The 13,944-nt window shown below is 26.1% G+C and overlaps 5 protein-coding genes across 9 annotated transcripts; 3 read left to right on the plus strand and 2 right to left on the minus strand.

The window, feature by feature from the left end:
* Window positions 1–665: 665 nt before the first annotated feature.
* LOC129609867 (peptide methionine sulfoxide reductase-like) lies at window positions 666–6,608 on the plus strand. Of its 3 annotated transcripts, XM_055522022.1 has the most exons (5): window positions 3,081–3,207; window positions 3,296–3,348; window positions 5,468–5,661; window positions 5,741–6,001; window positions 6,068–6,608. In XM_055522022.1, coding segments are annotated over exons 1-5 (753 nt in total). In that variant the 5' UTR covers window positions 3,081–3,206; the 3' UTR covers window positions 6,312–6,608. The 3 variants fall into 3 exon arrangements, with proteins under 3 accessions (XP_055377996.1, XP_055377997.1, XP_055377995.1); XM_055522021.1 differs by lacking the exons at window positions 3,081–3,207; window positions 3,296–3,348 and adding an exon at window positions 666–810; XM_055522020.1 differs by lacking the exons at window positions 3,081–3,207; window positions 3,296–3,348 and adding an exon at window positions 4,512–5,293.
* Window positions 6,609–7,511: 903 nt separating this feature from the next.
* On the plus strand, window positions 7,512–8,794 carry LOC129609870 (peptide methionine sulfoxide reductase-like). 2 transcript variants are annotated; one of them, XM_055522025.1, is made up of 4 exons: window positions 7,512–7,926; window positions 7,979–8,169; window positions 8,231–8,491; window positions 8,560–8,794. In XM_055522025.1, exons 2-4 carry the CDS (start codon window positions 8,063–8,065, stop codon window positions 8,792–8,794), a joined length of 603 nt encoding a protein of 200 aa, XP_055378000.1. In that variant the 5' UTR covers window positions 7,512–7,926; window positions 7,979–8,062. The 2 variants fall into 2 exon arrangements, with proteins under 2 accessions (XP_055378000.1, XP_055377999.1); XM_055522024.1 differs by having other exon boundaries at window positions 7,512–7,893.
* Window positions 8,795–9,113: 319 nt separating this feature from the next.
* Window positions 9,114–10,019, minus strand: LOC129609868 (charged multivesicular body protein 2a). The gene is made up of 2 exons (XM_055522023.1): window positions 9,616–10,019; window positions 9,114–9,550 (listed from the first exon to the last, which is right to left on the minus strand). The coding sequence occupies exons 1-2, from the start codon at window positions 9,926–9,928 to the stop codon at window positions 9,129–9,131; spliced, it is 735 nt and encodes a 244-aa protein (XP_055377998.1). The 5' UTR covers window positions 9,929–10,019; the 3' UTR covers window positions 9,114–9,128.
* A 1,308-nt stretch (window positions 10,020–11,327) lies between these two features.
* Window positions 11,328–12,537, plus strand: LOC129609866 (probable 18S rRNA (guanine-N(7))-methyltransferase). The gene is made up of 4 exons (XM_055522018.1): window positions 11,328–11,545; window positions 11,600–11,637; window positions 11,692–12,254; window positions 12,336–12,537. Exons 1-4 carry the CDS (start codon window positions 11,507–11,509, stop codon window positions 12,521–12,523), a joined length of 828 nt encoding a protein of 275 aa, XP_055377993.1. The 5' UTR covers window positions 11,328–11,506; the 3' UTR covers window positions 12,524–12,537.
* Window positions 12,538–12,677: 140 nt separating this feature from the next.
* LOC129609871 (dnaJ homolog subfamily C member 30, mitochondrial-like) lies at window positions 12,678–13,794 on the minus strand. 2 transcript variants are annotated; one of them, XM_055522027.1, is made up of 5 exons: window positions 13,567–13,794; window positions 13,456–13,512; window positions 13,240–13,329; window positions 12,968–13,169; window positions 12,678–12,887 (listed from the first exon to the last, which is right to left on the minus strand). In XM_055522027.1, the coding sequence occupies exons 1-5, from the start codon at window positions 13,721–13,723 to the stop codon at window positions 12,872–12,874; spliced, it is 522 nt and encodes a 173-aa protein (XP_055378002.1). In that variant the 5' UTR covers window positions 13,724–13,794; the 3' UTR covers window positions 12,678–12,871. The 2 variants fall into 2 exon arrangements, with proteins under 2 accessions (XP_055378002.1, XP_055378001.1); XM_055522026.1 differs by having other exon boundaries at window positions 12,678–13,169.
* Window positions 13,795–13,944: the final 150 nt, after the last annotated feature.

The following is a 13,944-nucleotide window of genomic DNA, read 5'->3' on the forward strand; positions in this document are numbered from 1 at the left end:
AAACCCCATTAAACTTTAATTGTTGCACATTTAATTAACATTTAGTTCTTATGTCACACTGGAAAATTCAAATAATTAAACTTACCCGTGCAAGTATTACTATTTTGTTTACACACTATGTACATATGTATACAGAACTATGTATATAAAATAAAATTCACATTTTGTAAATAACTAGAGCTTTAAATCTTGTTAAAAGACAAATATTTTAAATTTAAAAATAAATAAATTAGAACTTCAGACGATTTAATGCGTATACATGTATATAAAATAATAATAATTAATACATAATGTATACATAAAAACTTAGAAACTTATACAAATACAAAAACAAAAAGGTGCAATAATATCTACATAATAAGTAACACTCTTCATTGACGGATCCAATGAAACCCTCCAAAAAAAAAGCTTTTCTATTTTATATTTTTTTATTAAATATTTTTTATTTTTCTTTCGTTTCATTATCAAGGCTTAAACAATACCGTTATATACATGGGAATGTGTGAGTTTGTTTATATACGACTTAAGCTATCATATTCTAAACTTTATATACTCGCGGATATTATTACGTTATAATATTTTATAGCTTTTATTTTTTTTTTTTTTTACTTTTTCTACATTTTCATCTTCTTCAGTTAGTTTTGAAATAAAAATTAAAAAAAAAATAACGCAAAAAAAAAGCACAGGAAACATATAAATACGATGCTCAACCGGTATAAGTTATTCAGTTTTATTGAAAAATTCTTCCAAATGGATACTAAATTAAATCAAAAATATTCACTACGCAATCCACCATCCATTAAGGACCAGGTACGAGTAGAATTTAATTTATAAGTATTTTTTTTTTTAAATAAAATTATTTAAAATATTTGTTAATTTAATTGAACGTTTATTAAGTGAAAAAATATATCCTATAATTTCAAAATATAATGTGCTCAATTTAAATTTTGAATAATAAATAGTGAATTAGTTGGTGATGGAAGAAGATGAAAATATCAAAATTTTACAAAATTATATACTTATTTAATTTGATTGATACATAATTTATTTGTCGCTTGAAAAATTAAATGAAAATAAGAAATCTGAAAATTATTTTAATTAAATTAAACATCATATGTATACGTATGTATGTATGTATATTTAGCTGATCAAAAATGTTTCGCGGTTTAAATTTACAAATATTAATATCTTGGTAGGTATATTAATTTAAAATTTTTTGCTAAAAGGTGTAGTTTAGAAATGAATAATTTCGGTTTTTCAACAATTTTTTTCTAAGGAAAAAATATTCAAAAATGTTGAAGAAAAGCTACATATATATGTACATACCTACATATTTATTTCAACTATATACATATTTATATGTGGAAATATTTAATACCTATATGTACAAAAATCCTACACAATCTAAAATTTTCTAATATAAAGACATTGCACATCTTTGAAAATTTTCTCAGTTAATTTTAATAATTTTATTTAGACAACCGTTTAAAAAGTTTTTATCGGAAAATTTAAAAATTTTCAATGTATAACAACAGCAGTCACTATATAAGATATTTGTTATATGAAATTGATGTAATCTACATACATACATAATATATAACATAAAACATTTACTGTAGTTTAGTAAATGGACATACAACAGTTCTCTTATTATAGTTATTTAATTATAGTTTATTTCTTTTTTGAAGTGAAAATTAAAGAAAAAGAAAATATGAAATTGTAACATTCCTTAAACATTGTTGCAGCGTTCATTAAAAAAAAGAAAATTTCTTTTTGTATATAAAAATAATTTTTTTTAAAATTAATGTACCTATGTATACATAATATGTGTGTACATATACATGGAATTAAATTTGTATATAACTTTTCCAATCACCTTTCTTTAGTTTTCCTTCAGCATAATTGTATGCTTTTTATTATATAAGTATACATATGTATGTACTGTTAATCAAAAAATATTGAAATATATTTGTGTTACTTGGTTATATACAGTTTATAATGGCCTACAAACACAGTTTTATTTATAAAATTATAATAATTATGTACCTATAAGGAAGTATAAAAAGCTTCCGAGAGAATTGAACTATTAACGATACTCGTTTGTTTTTTTCTCTTTTTCTAATATTTTTATTTAAAATTTTGCAAATTTTTAATGTAGTTGATTTTATTTATTTTATATATAATACGTATTAACGTATATCTATCGAATATACAAGTATTTTATGCGCAAGCAAACTACAATTTCTAATATAATTTATGTTATATATAATTTTATTATATAACTATAATTTATGTTATTATACTTATACCTAATATAAAATAGCAGAAAATGAAATGTGTGTGCACATGTGTATGTAGTACATATATACTTAATTAAATGGAATGATATTCTCTTCACACAATATAGTATAATGTACCAATAAATTGGAGAGAAAATAATAAATCTGGTAACAGTGTAGTAAGAGTAAAAAAGAATAATAATTTTAGGAGTAATAATGATACCAAATTCGGAAGAATTGAAAGATAATATTTTATTTATTATAATAGTTTTTCATCAAGGATTATTTAGGGTTTTATTATGTATAATAATGTTAAATATCTTATGAACGTATAATATCACGATTTTTAAATTTATTAACGTAATAAATCAATTAAACGTTTAATTCAATTTTTCATTTTGAAAGATAAGTTCTTTTCATCTAAAACTAATATTTACTTTAAATTAGTATTTGCAAAAATAATAAATTTTACTATTGATTTTTCAAAAAGTTATCAACATATATGTACATTTGTACTTACATACAATATGTATAATTTGAAAAATATATAACTTATTATTATACTTATAATAATAAATACGTAATGTTTAATACACACCCTTAATTTCAATGTTAAATTATTCTCTTTTTTAACATACATTTATGTAACTAAACTATCTATAGGTCGAATCTACCATAAAAATTCATAACAACTCAAATTCAACTACTCAAATTTGATACATTTGTAATCTTTTTACGTTACCACTCTATGACAATTACGATTAATATTGCGAATAATTCTCTCACTTTTTTCCCAATTTTCAGTTATAATACTCGCGCTATTGCTAAATGTTGCGAAATTTTTAAAGGAATTAAATAAAATTAGTAAAAATTAAAAAATCATATTTTTATAATAAAAAAAATTAATCTTCTGAACAGGAATTAAAAAGTATTTAAATTAAAAATGAATTTAATTTTAAAGTTTTTCAATAAAATTCTATTTATATTATCGAAAATAATTTTTTCATTAATTTTAGTGTTTTTTCGTATGTGCAAATTTAGTAAATTATATGTGCCTCCGAGTTTTAAGGTAAAGATAAATTTACATTAAAAAAAAATTGATTACACGGTATAATAATATGTATTATTATTTATTGTTAGAAATATAAATTTCAGAATAAAGGAAATTACAAAAAATCAATTAAAAAACATAGTCTGGCAATATATAAATATACATATATGTATATGTAAATATATTATGTATGATTGTACAATTACATAATACTGTTATATAAAAAATTTAAAGAATTTTATATTGTTATATTATCATGCCAATACACATCATGTACGCATATACATACGTCATTATATGTATGAAAATAATTATACAAATTAAATATATATTTACCTTCAACTTCTATGTTAACCTTGAATTTTAAATTTCTTGAATAAAAAGAACTTCTATTACTTATGAGTTATGACTTATGTACTGCTCTTTGTTTTTAAGCCTATTTACATGAGTGTGAGAAATTTTGTCAACACTATTATTATTTTTTCAAAAGAAAGAATAAGAAGTAAGAACACGTGTGGTAACATTATTTTTGTTTTCAATATTTTTATGATTGTGTGAGTTTAGTTTCTTCTCAAATCTCAATTATTAAAATTGAAGAGAAAATTTGACAATTCTCTTAAATTTCGTAGATAAGTTTTGGAGTGATAATAAATAAAGAGAGAATTGAGAAATTTTCATCTGAAAAGATTTTTGAAAACATATGTAAATAAATATAAACAATTGAAATTTATTGTTGATTCCTGATTAAGAAAAAGCCTTTCATAAAAAACATTTCGATTATAACATTAAAAATTTTTGCCAGTAAATATGTGTTATGATTGAATGCTTTTAAATTAGAAATCTATGTGTAACGAAATTGCTGATTTAAATAATTTTAACTATGCTATTTATTTTCAAAGAATATTCAATAATAATGATTAATAATATGTATACAAATGGTTGGCACACATGTGTACACAATAAAACATCGAAGAAAATAAATGTTTACTTTCTTTGGGGATTTTCTAGGTATCCAAGTTATTTTAAATAGTTTCTTAAAATTTATTTTTGATTAACAGTGGTAGTTAAATATATTTCATATTAATTACATTTCTCTACATGCTATTATTCCACAAAATATTGAAAACGCAATTGATTAATCAAATTTTTCTGAAACTTGAGTTGCCCAAACAGGCGTATTACGTATGATGTACTTTTGAATTAGTGGTAGAAATTGTGAATGAATAAACTTCATTAACTCATTTATTATCCTAATGATATTATTAATCATAAAAAATATGAGTCTCAAAATTAATAAATTGTCTAAATTTTAGATGTATATTTGTTCGCAAAATTTTAGATGTATATTTGTTCGCAATGAATGCCGCAAATGCGAGCTGGCATATGTTTCACTTTATTTTGTATAATTATATAATTTAGTACAAGTAATTTTTACCTTATACCAGTGCTACTTCTACTAACATAAAGGTTCATTTACAAATAACCAAGGTTTTTAATTTAATATCTGCTTAGATTCTTAGGTTTTAATTACAACTTGCCAGACCAAACCTATTGTACGTAGTTTAACTCTCCATTAGATTTAATAGCAGCAAAAACAATATTAGTCTTTCTTCATATTAGGGTGTCAATTAAGGCAGAAAACGTCAAACCTTTCAAAATAGATAACATTTTCAGGTTTAAAACATTCGATTAAAACCTCTACCTGTTAAAATATAGACAGATAAATTGTAGTTTTTTTAAGTTGAATAACGATTTTAAAATAAAGATAAGATAATGATGAAATATTTAATTAACTACTATTAAACCTAAGTTCTATAAGCGCATAGTTTTCTAATTGGTGTTCGAGTAGAAAATGTTATTTATTGAAAAGTTTGTAATAGCATGTTTTGTCATCTTTCAAAACTCTGTAGTGACCGTGAAATATAAAAATCCTTTGTTATTTGATGGAAGGTGTGTTTGTCCGGTAATATATAAATTATCTTTCTTTAATTTAATTTTAAATTGGAGCTCATTCCTTAAATATTTAAAATAAAAATTAGAAATTTTAAATTTAATATTTTTAAGTAAATAAACAAATAAATGATGATCGCGATTAATCATTTGGAAATATTAAATTTGTTTCAAAATTTCGTTACAGACAATTGTTCAAAATGAGCAAAAGGAATTAAATATTACTCCGGCTCATCATGTTGATATTCCTTATGAAAGAGCTACATTTGGCATGGGTTGCTTCTGGGGAGCTGAGTCCCTTTATGGAGCAACAGCAGGAGTTTTGAGAACAACTGTTGGTTATTCTGGTGGTACCACTGAAAATCCAACTTATAGAAATATGTAAGTCTTACACAATTTGGTACTATATTTATTCAATTTGTTTTGAATTTCTAAAGCTTTCATTCCATTTGTTTTATAGTGGTGATCATACTGAAGTACTTGTGATTGATTATGATCCAACTAAAGTTAATTATAATAAGTTGCTTCACTTATTTTGGAATAATCATGAATATGGTCTATGTACAAAAATTAAGAAACAATATGCTTCAATAATTTTTTATCATGATGATGCACAGAAAAAGATTGCTGAAGAGTCCAGAATAAAAGAACAAAAACTCCGCGTGAAGGAAGTAATTAGGACCGAAATTGTGCCTGCAGGAACGTTTTATCCAGCGGAAAAGTAAATTTTTTTTTGAGATATGTTTCTACAACATTGTTAAATGTGAAACTTTTTTTCTTTGAGTAGCTATCATCAAAAATACCGTTTGCAAGGTCATAAAGATCTAATGAAATCTCTTGGAATGCATAGTGAAAGCACAGAATTATTACAACGATCATATGTTGCAACTAAGTTAAATGGTTATGTTGTTGGCTTGGGCGGCGAAAAGCAATTCTTATCAGAAGTTGATACAATGAATTTAACGCCATCACAAATCGAATATATACGTTATTACATTGAGAAAAATGAAGGACAAGGTTTATACTGTTGACAAACTACAAAGGCAACTGAATATCATATAGGAGTAACGATAATTTAGATAGTATTCAAGGGATTTCAAAGGGCGAAGATGTTATAAAAGTATACTGAATAGACCTAAGAGACTATTAAAACATAGAAGATTAAAATGTTAACATACTAACGAGATCTAAGTAATTGTAATATTAATATTATTTTTTTATTGTATTTAATTTTAATGCTTTACTGAGATATTATCTTTTAAGGAAGTATTATAAAACTAATTTAAGTATGTAAGAATTTGAAAAATAAAATTATTTTTAGATATCTATGTTAATGAGTTTTATTTTTAAAGATTTAAAAAAAAAGTTAAACTTGTTGGCAGTTAATAAGAAAAAATATTGTGTTGCAACTTGTAATGTCTGACCAAACTGTACGTTATAAATGCAAATGCAGCGATTTTGTTAATAGAATAAGTGAAAATACCTTACGCGCTTAAAAGCGGAGATGAGAAGAGCTTTTAAACAAAATTTAAACTTTCCTTGAAATTAATGGTAATGTGGTCACAAGCAGATATTCACTTTTCAGTTTTGCAACTGTTTGATTGTTGTAATTTTCTACAAACTGATTGCAATTTTTAGTTAACGCATTCGATTTTCATTGACGCAATAGTTTATTTCCTTAGATGTGCCCGCAACGATTTTACAAACAAGTTGTAAACGCAAAATTAAAAATTCCATATCAACCCAAGCCGTAAAGGTTTTAAAATCGAAAGGGTAAAATGTACAAAATGAAACGGTTTTTGAGTTTAGCTAAATTTATATAAGGCCCAAAAAATCTATAAAATCTCAGATAAACTTATATGATGAAAATTCCATGTTAGGCAAATACGTTTGAGAAAAATGTGACATTATATGTAGTGCTATTAAGTTAATAAACTTGCTTTTAATAAATCTCTTTTTTCCAATTAACCTTTATTATAACACTTTTTTTAGTTTAAAAAAATTAAAAATGTTAAATAACGTAGTTTTGAGAAATTTTTTGATTATGAAATTGATGGTTCTGAGAGTCGATAGTTTATACGAATTGGATATCTTCTAAACATGAAAAACAACTTTGAAATTAACAATGAATTATAACGAAGAATCAAACAAATAAAACTTCAATTCGCTTAAATATTTTAATAATCGAGAAATCTAAATTTAATAAAGCAACAAAACTTATTATTTCACAATTTAAGTTATGTTGTCAAAGTTTAAATTAACATTTCAGATTTTCAGTTTCAAAATTTGTTTCTGAGAGTAGCAGATTTGAAATGTAAAGATATTCTTACAAATATACATGGTATATGTAGTGGATTTGATGCATCCCTGTTGCAAAATTCAAAGGCACTAATTAACATACATACTAACATATTTTTTCAAAGTAAATAAAATTTAAGTGACAGCAATTTTTGACTATTAGACTCAAGGAGAATTGGAAAGTGAAATCGCTTTGGAATTTTGGTTTTAAATAGTTTTTATACAATATAAAATTTGTTTTTACTATTTAGTACTTATTTATTTTTGTAAGGATATTTATTACAATGTCCGATGGAGGATAAAAACATTGATATAGTATGAAATTATACTATTAAATTTGTTAATCTTGTGTGTGTTTCGTTGCGTTAAAAGTTGTATAATAATAAATTAATTTTCATAGGATTTGGTTGCAAAGGAGCAAGAAGAACTTAAGATTCAACCTGTCCATTATGTAAACACTCCTTTTGAAAAGGCAACCTTTGGTATGGGATGCTATTGGGCAGCCGAAGCTCTTTTCGGTGCAACATCAGGAGTTTTGCGAACTAGAGTTGGTTATTCCGGAGGCAGTCAAGAATTTTCTTATAGTGATATGTATGTAAAAGCAAATTCAATTGCCGTTGAAATTTATTTTATTGTTTTAACTCTATTTTAGTGGTGATCACACTGAAGCCGTTGAAATTGAATTTGATCCTTCTATTATATCATATGAGGAATTATTACATATTTTTTGGAACAATCACGAGTATGACTATACCGTTAAAACTAAAAGAAAATACATGTCAATGGTACTTTATCATTCAGAGGAACAGAAAGAAATTGCAGAGCACTCGAAAATTGTAGAACAAACTAAAAGAAGCCCTGAAACTATCCGAACGGAAATTAGCCAAGCAACAATATTTCATCCATCAGAAGAGTAAGTTTCTAGAATTTTGGTTACCAACATAATTTCCCCGTTAAGCTAATCATTTTATATTTATTTAGCCATCAACAAAAATATAGGTTACAGCAACATAAAGATTTTATGCTTACACTGGGGATGAATTCAGAACTATTGCAAAAATCGTATGTTGCAGCTAAGTTAAATGGTTACTTAGTTGGTTCAGGAACAGTGAAACAATTTGAAAACGAAATACACTCTTTAGGATTAACCCCTTCTCAGGCAGATTATGTGAAGTTTTTCTTTTCTAAATTCGAAGGCGTAGGACTTTCTTGCTGATATTATTTTTCGAAAATTTAGATATAAAATCATAAACTATTAAATTTAATTGATTTAACTGTTTGATTCTGTAAATTTAAGCATAAATTTGTTTTATATCACTTTATTATTTCAAATATAAAATAACATTTTTGTAACAGTATAAGGCGCACATATTTAAAAATTGAGACTGAAAATTGTATTCAATTACATATGTATAAAAGTTTTATTACAATTTCCTGAAAATATTAGTGATGAAATGCCTTTAAGTTTAAATAAAAAAAATTTAAAAATCTTCATTTTAAACAGTGCTTTTTTTTTATAACTAATGGGTTATTTCCAAACTTCTCGAACTTTACTCTTTCCGTAACCTATCAAGACGCGCTTGTAAATCAGCATCTGCGTCAGACATTGGAGAAGTGTTTCCGCCACTTCCACCATTTCCGTTGCCAGATCCACCAGCAACTGCTCCGCCTCCAGCAGCTAATGCCGCTGCTTGTGGTGTTTTGGAACCAGTTGCAGCTAACGAACCAGAAGCACTTGGCAAACCGGACAATTGGTCTCCTAACTGCAAGCCTAGTTCATCTAATACTTGTGTAACAACAGCATCAGTTTCTTCTTCGTCTCCTTCATCTTCCATTGCATCATCAATTACTTCATTAATCATTTCTTCCTTCATATCCATTATCTCAGATTGTTTTTCAAATTCATGTAGAATTTTTTGTATTTGGGGCAAATTTAACTGTCGATTCATATTTTGCATTGCTTTGGAGACACCTAAAATATTGAGAAAACACAATCAGTTCAATAAAGTTTTATTCAAACAAATTTTTTAAATTTACCTTTCATAGCCATTGCCATTGAATTTTGAGACTTTAATGTCTGAATTTTAAGAGAAACTGCTTGCACATTGGCTTTCATTAGCATAAACTTTTTAATATATTTACGGGTCCTAACTAGATCTTTCGCCATTATTTTAACTGCATCTATTTGACCATCCTTAGCCATTTTTTTGATGTCAGCAATAATCTTCTTTTCTTGCTGTTCCATACGCATTCTCTCACGGTCTAGATCTCTCATAGCTTTATTTAGTGCTCTTTGATTTTTTCTGAGCATTTCTTCCGGAGTAACTCGTTTCCCAAAAAGCCAATCCATTTTTAAAATCTTCCTATTTAAAATACTTTTGAAAAAAAATCGCAGTAGTTGGAGTTTGTATGATTATATTTGCTTGATGATTCAATTTTGTTTTTTGTTCTTGTTTTGGTTTATAAAAACGTCAATCATCAAAATCACCTTTTGATTAACAAATTTCGATTCTCAGAATTATTAAATAAACAATATTTGACTTAACAGGCCCGTTTACACACGGTTAATATTGCAATTACATATTATATCGTTTAATAATTGCAACATTTAAGAGAAAATGTTTATTTCTATTTTAATTTTCTGAAAAGTTACTTGTAAGTCAGTTAGAAAAAATTTTTGTTTTCCTGCTTTTTCACATGGGAACTTTAACTAAAATAAAAATTAATCAAATAAAACATTTTAAATGAAATATCTTTCGTAAAACAAAATATTTGATGTATAATTGAAAAAATATGATATCAAAGATTGAAAAAATAGAAAACTATTTGATCTATTCTATTTCATTATTATCAGATTTTCTGTCAGATTTTTAATAACAATAATGGTGCAATAATTGCTTTGGTGTTTTTTTAATTTCAATTTATGGCTTGCAAATATTTAGAACATTACTGCCAAGGTTGACATTAAGTTATAAAATAAATTTGAGGTATAAATGTCCATCAAACTTTATTTTAGATCAATTCGTGAATTTAGTTCGAAGTGTAATTGGCACGTAAAAATATCTTGCAGTAATTGCTGTCATTTTTAAAAACTCAATTATGTTCGTTTCGGTTTCGACTTAAGAGTAAGTAATAATTGGAGAGGAAATAACGTTTGTCAAACGTGGTAATTTAAAAAAACGTTCGGCAGCAGCCTGCGGCATTTCTGCTTTTTTAAATAACAATAATTAATTTAAGTTAATTTATATAAATTAATTTTACTAGAATTAATTTGGAGGAATTTCATTTTGATAAATATATAAGTTAAATCGCTCCAATTTTGCATAACTTGTACTTTGGTAATAGCGTAACTAAATATGTTAATAATTTTTCTCGAATATAAAGATTTTTTTCCACAAAGAGTAATTTTTACTTATATTAAACTTTGAATACATAAATGTTGTAGGTTTCAAACATGCCAAAAAATTTGAGGACAATTTTTTCAAAAAATTTTCGAAAACAATGTTGGTGTTTTAAATTTCTCCCATGAACTGTAATTTTATTCATTATGTTGAGCCTCACTTGCTTACAAAAATTTTACTTATTAAGCATTCAAACGAGTTTGCAATCAAACACAAATTATTGCTTTTAGTTGTTGAGTCAAACTAATACACCACTATCAAAGACTTTACTATCATTCTGCTACTCAATTTTTACGAAATGTCATTTGTGTCTATTAGTTTATTTCCTAACTTTACAACAAATTAGTATTCCTGCCAGCCGTGGTTTATTTTCATAATTCGTTGTGTTATTGTTATGAATTAATAAAGCACGTGTAAAAATTTTTTTAAAATCTTTTTAATAGGCAGAAAACGAAAAGATCCCCTTCCTAATATAAAAATTTTACAATTAATTTATTTTTTTTTTTAAATTAAAAAAAAATATTGAAATGGCAAGACGACCAGAACATGCAGCTCCGCCTGAAATTGTAAGAACTTAATCTATAAGTTATGTATATGAACTTATAAAAAATTCTTTTTAGTACTATAATGAAGATGAAGCCAAAAAATATTCCAACAAGTAAAAATTTTTAAATTTTAATCAATAAAAATATATTTATTACGTTTCTTTTAGTACTCGTATTATTGAAATTCAAGTAGAAATGGCTGAACGTTGTGTGGAATTACTTACACTCCCAGAAGATGAATCTTGTCTTCTTTTAGACATTGGTTGTGGATCTGGTCTTTCAGGTGGAGTTTTGGAAGAAATGGGTCATACTTGGATTGGCATTGATATTGCGCCAGCAATGTTAAATATAGCTAAGGAAAGGCAAGTCACTGGTGATTTAATATTAGGAGATATGGGGAACGGAATGCCATTTACAGCTGGCGTATTTGATGGAGCTATATCAGTATCAGCTTTGCAATGGCTTTGTAACGCAGATAAAACTTCACACAATCCACAAAAAAGGCTGTATAAATTTTTTAGTACATTATATTCATGCTTAACTAGGAATGCTAGGGTTGCTTTACAGTTTTATCCAGAAAATGCTGATCAAATAGAAATGATAACGGCACAAGCAATGAGGGCAGGTTTCTATGGGGGAGTGGTTGTAGACTTTCCTAATTCAACTAAGGCAAAAAAATATTTTTTAGTTTTAATGACCGGTGGCGCAGGAGCCTTACCACAAGCTTTAGGTATTAAATGTAGAATATATATTAGGAAATATTTTTAATCTATATAAACGAAATGTTTAATCTTTTCAATTAATATTTTAGGTGATTCTTCAGAAGATAGACAAGTAGCTTACACAAAAAAACGAGAAATGGTTAAAACAATTCGCGGTAAGGCACCTAAGAAATCCAGGGAGTGGATTTTGCAAAAGAAAGAACGAAGAAGGCGACATGGGTTTGATACTAGACCTGACACAAAATATACTGGAAGAAAAAGACAAGAAAAATTTTAAATTGGTTTTTTAGTATAGAAAGTTTTTATGCAAAAATCGGCTTAAAAATTAATTGAACATATTAAGTGGAAAAACGAACCAAAAATTATGTTAAGGAATTTCTACAAGCCATAGGTTGGATTCAAAACTTTAGATCATAAATGAAATATCACTATTAAAAGGCAAAAAATAAACATTTGCCAAATTTCATATATTTGCGTAAATTACTTTAAAATATTTTATTTACAAATTGAACTAGGATTTGTTTTAAATAATTTACCCCTAATTGAACTAGGAATAACTTAAATTTATCTATCTTCACTCTTTTTCTTTGTTTTATCCTTATCATAATCTTTAATCATTAATAAATTAAAAATGACAATGCCTAAAAGAATTGAAAAAAACAAAATTTCATTTTGCGATGTTAGTTTGTATTCACGTTTCTGAGCCTCCTTGACTTCATACCGTTTTTTAGCTTTTTGTTTTCTATCGAACGTTGAACCATAATGAGCTTGAGACCATTCGTCAAAATCATAAATAGTTGTTTTCCCTTCAGCATGGGGGACCTCTGCTCGCTTTTCTCTAGCTTTATAAAATTTAGTTTGTGGATCGTCTTCTTCAAATTGTGGTTCGCTTGCATATTGCGCTCCAGCTGTATGTATGATTCCTAAAAATTATTAAATAACTTGTTTAGTTCTACAAAAATTTGAAGATTTAACTTTAAGCAAAAATCATACCTTTGTCATAGAGCCTCCTTAATCTAAGATTTCCTAAAACTTCATATGCAGCAGTTATCTCACGGAATTTTTTAGCAGCGTCATCACTCCCTGAAAATAGTTTGGGATAATTCAATACTTTCAAATTAAATAAAGTAATTATGCATTAATGTATTTGGATACATAATGTAATATTATTTGAGTGACCTTGACATTCAAAATAGTGTAAATACTAACCCTTATTTTTGTCCGGATGGTAAAGCATTGATAGCTTGTAATATGCAGCTTTTATATCTATAAGAAAAACAACTTATTGAACTCTGATGCTAGAGATATCATTTCACTAACCATTTTGAGTTGCATTTGGTGGTAATCCTAATGCTTTGTAATGATTCATATTAAAAACGCTTATTCGAATTCCTCTTTGTAGTAATGCTAATAAATTTGAAACTGAATGTTGATTTGTGCCTAGCAAAAGTGATCGAGAACATTTTGATGAAAGCATTAATTTTTTTCTTTATATTTATATTTATTTAGGCACAATATTTTTTTCAATAAAAATAACTTATGATAGTGTTGTTATGTCATATTTCATATGTCAAAAAATATTTTTTAACATATGTTTTTTGTTATTAAGGCTCTCAAACTTTAAGTAATAGTTGATGTTCTTTCGAGTATCGATGTAATATTCGTTTACACGAAGTTAAAACTATCTACTTTATTTTA

Source organism: Condylostylus longicornis, unplaced genomic scaffold (assembly GCF_029603195.1).
Source record: "Condylostylus longicornis isolate FDR11 unplaced genomic scaffold, ASM2960319v2 ptg000040l, whole genome shotgun sequence".
In the NCBI taxonomy this organism is placed as follows: Eukaryota; Metazoa; Arthropoda; class Insecta; order Diptera; family Dolichopodidae; genus Condylostylus; species Condylostylus longicornis.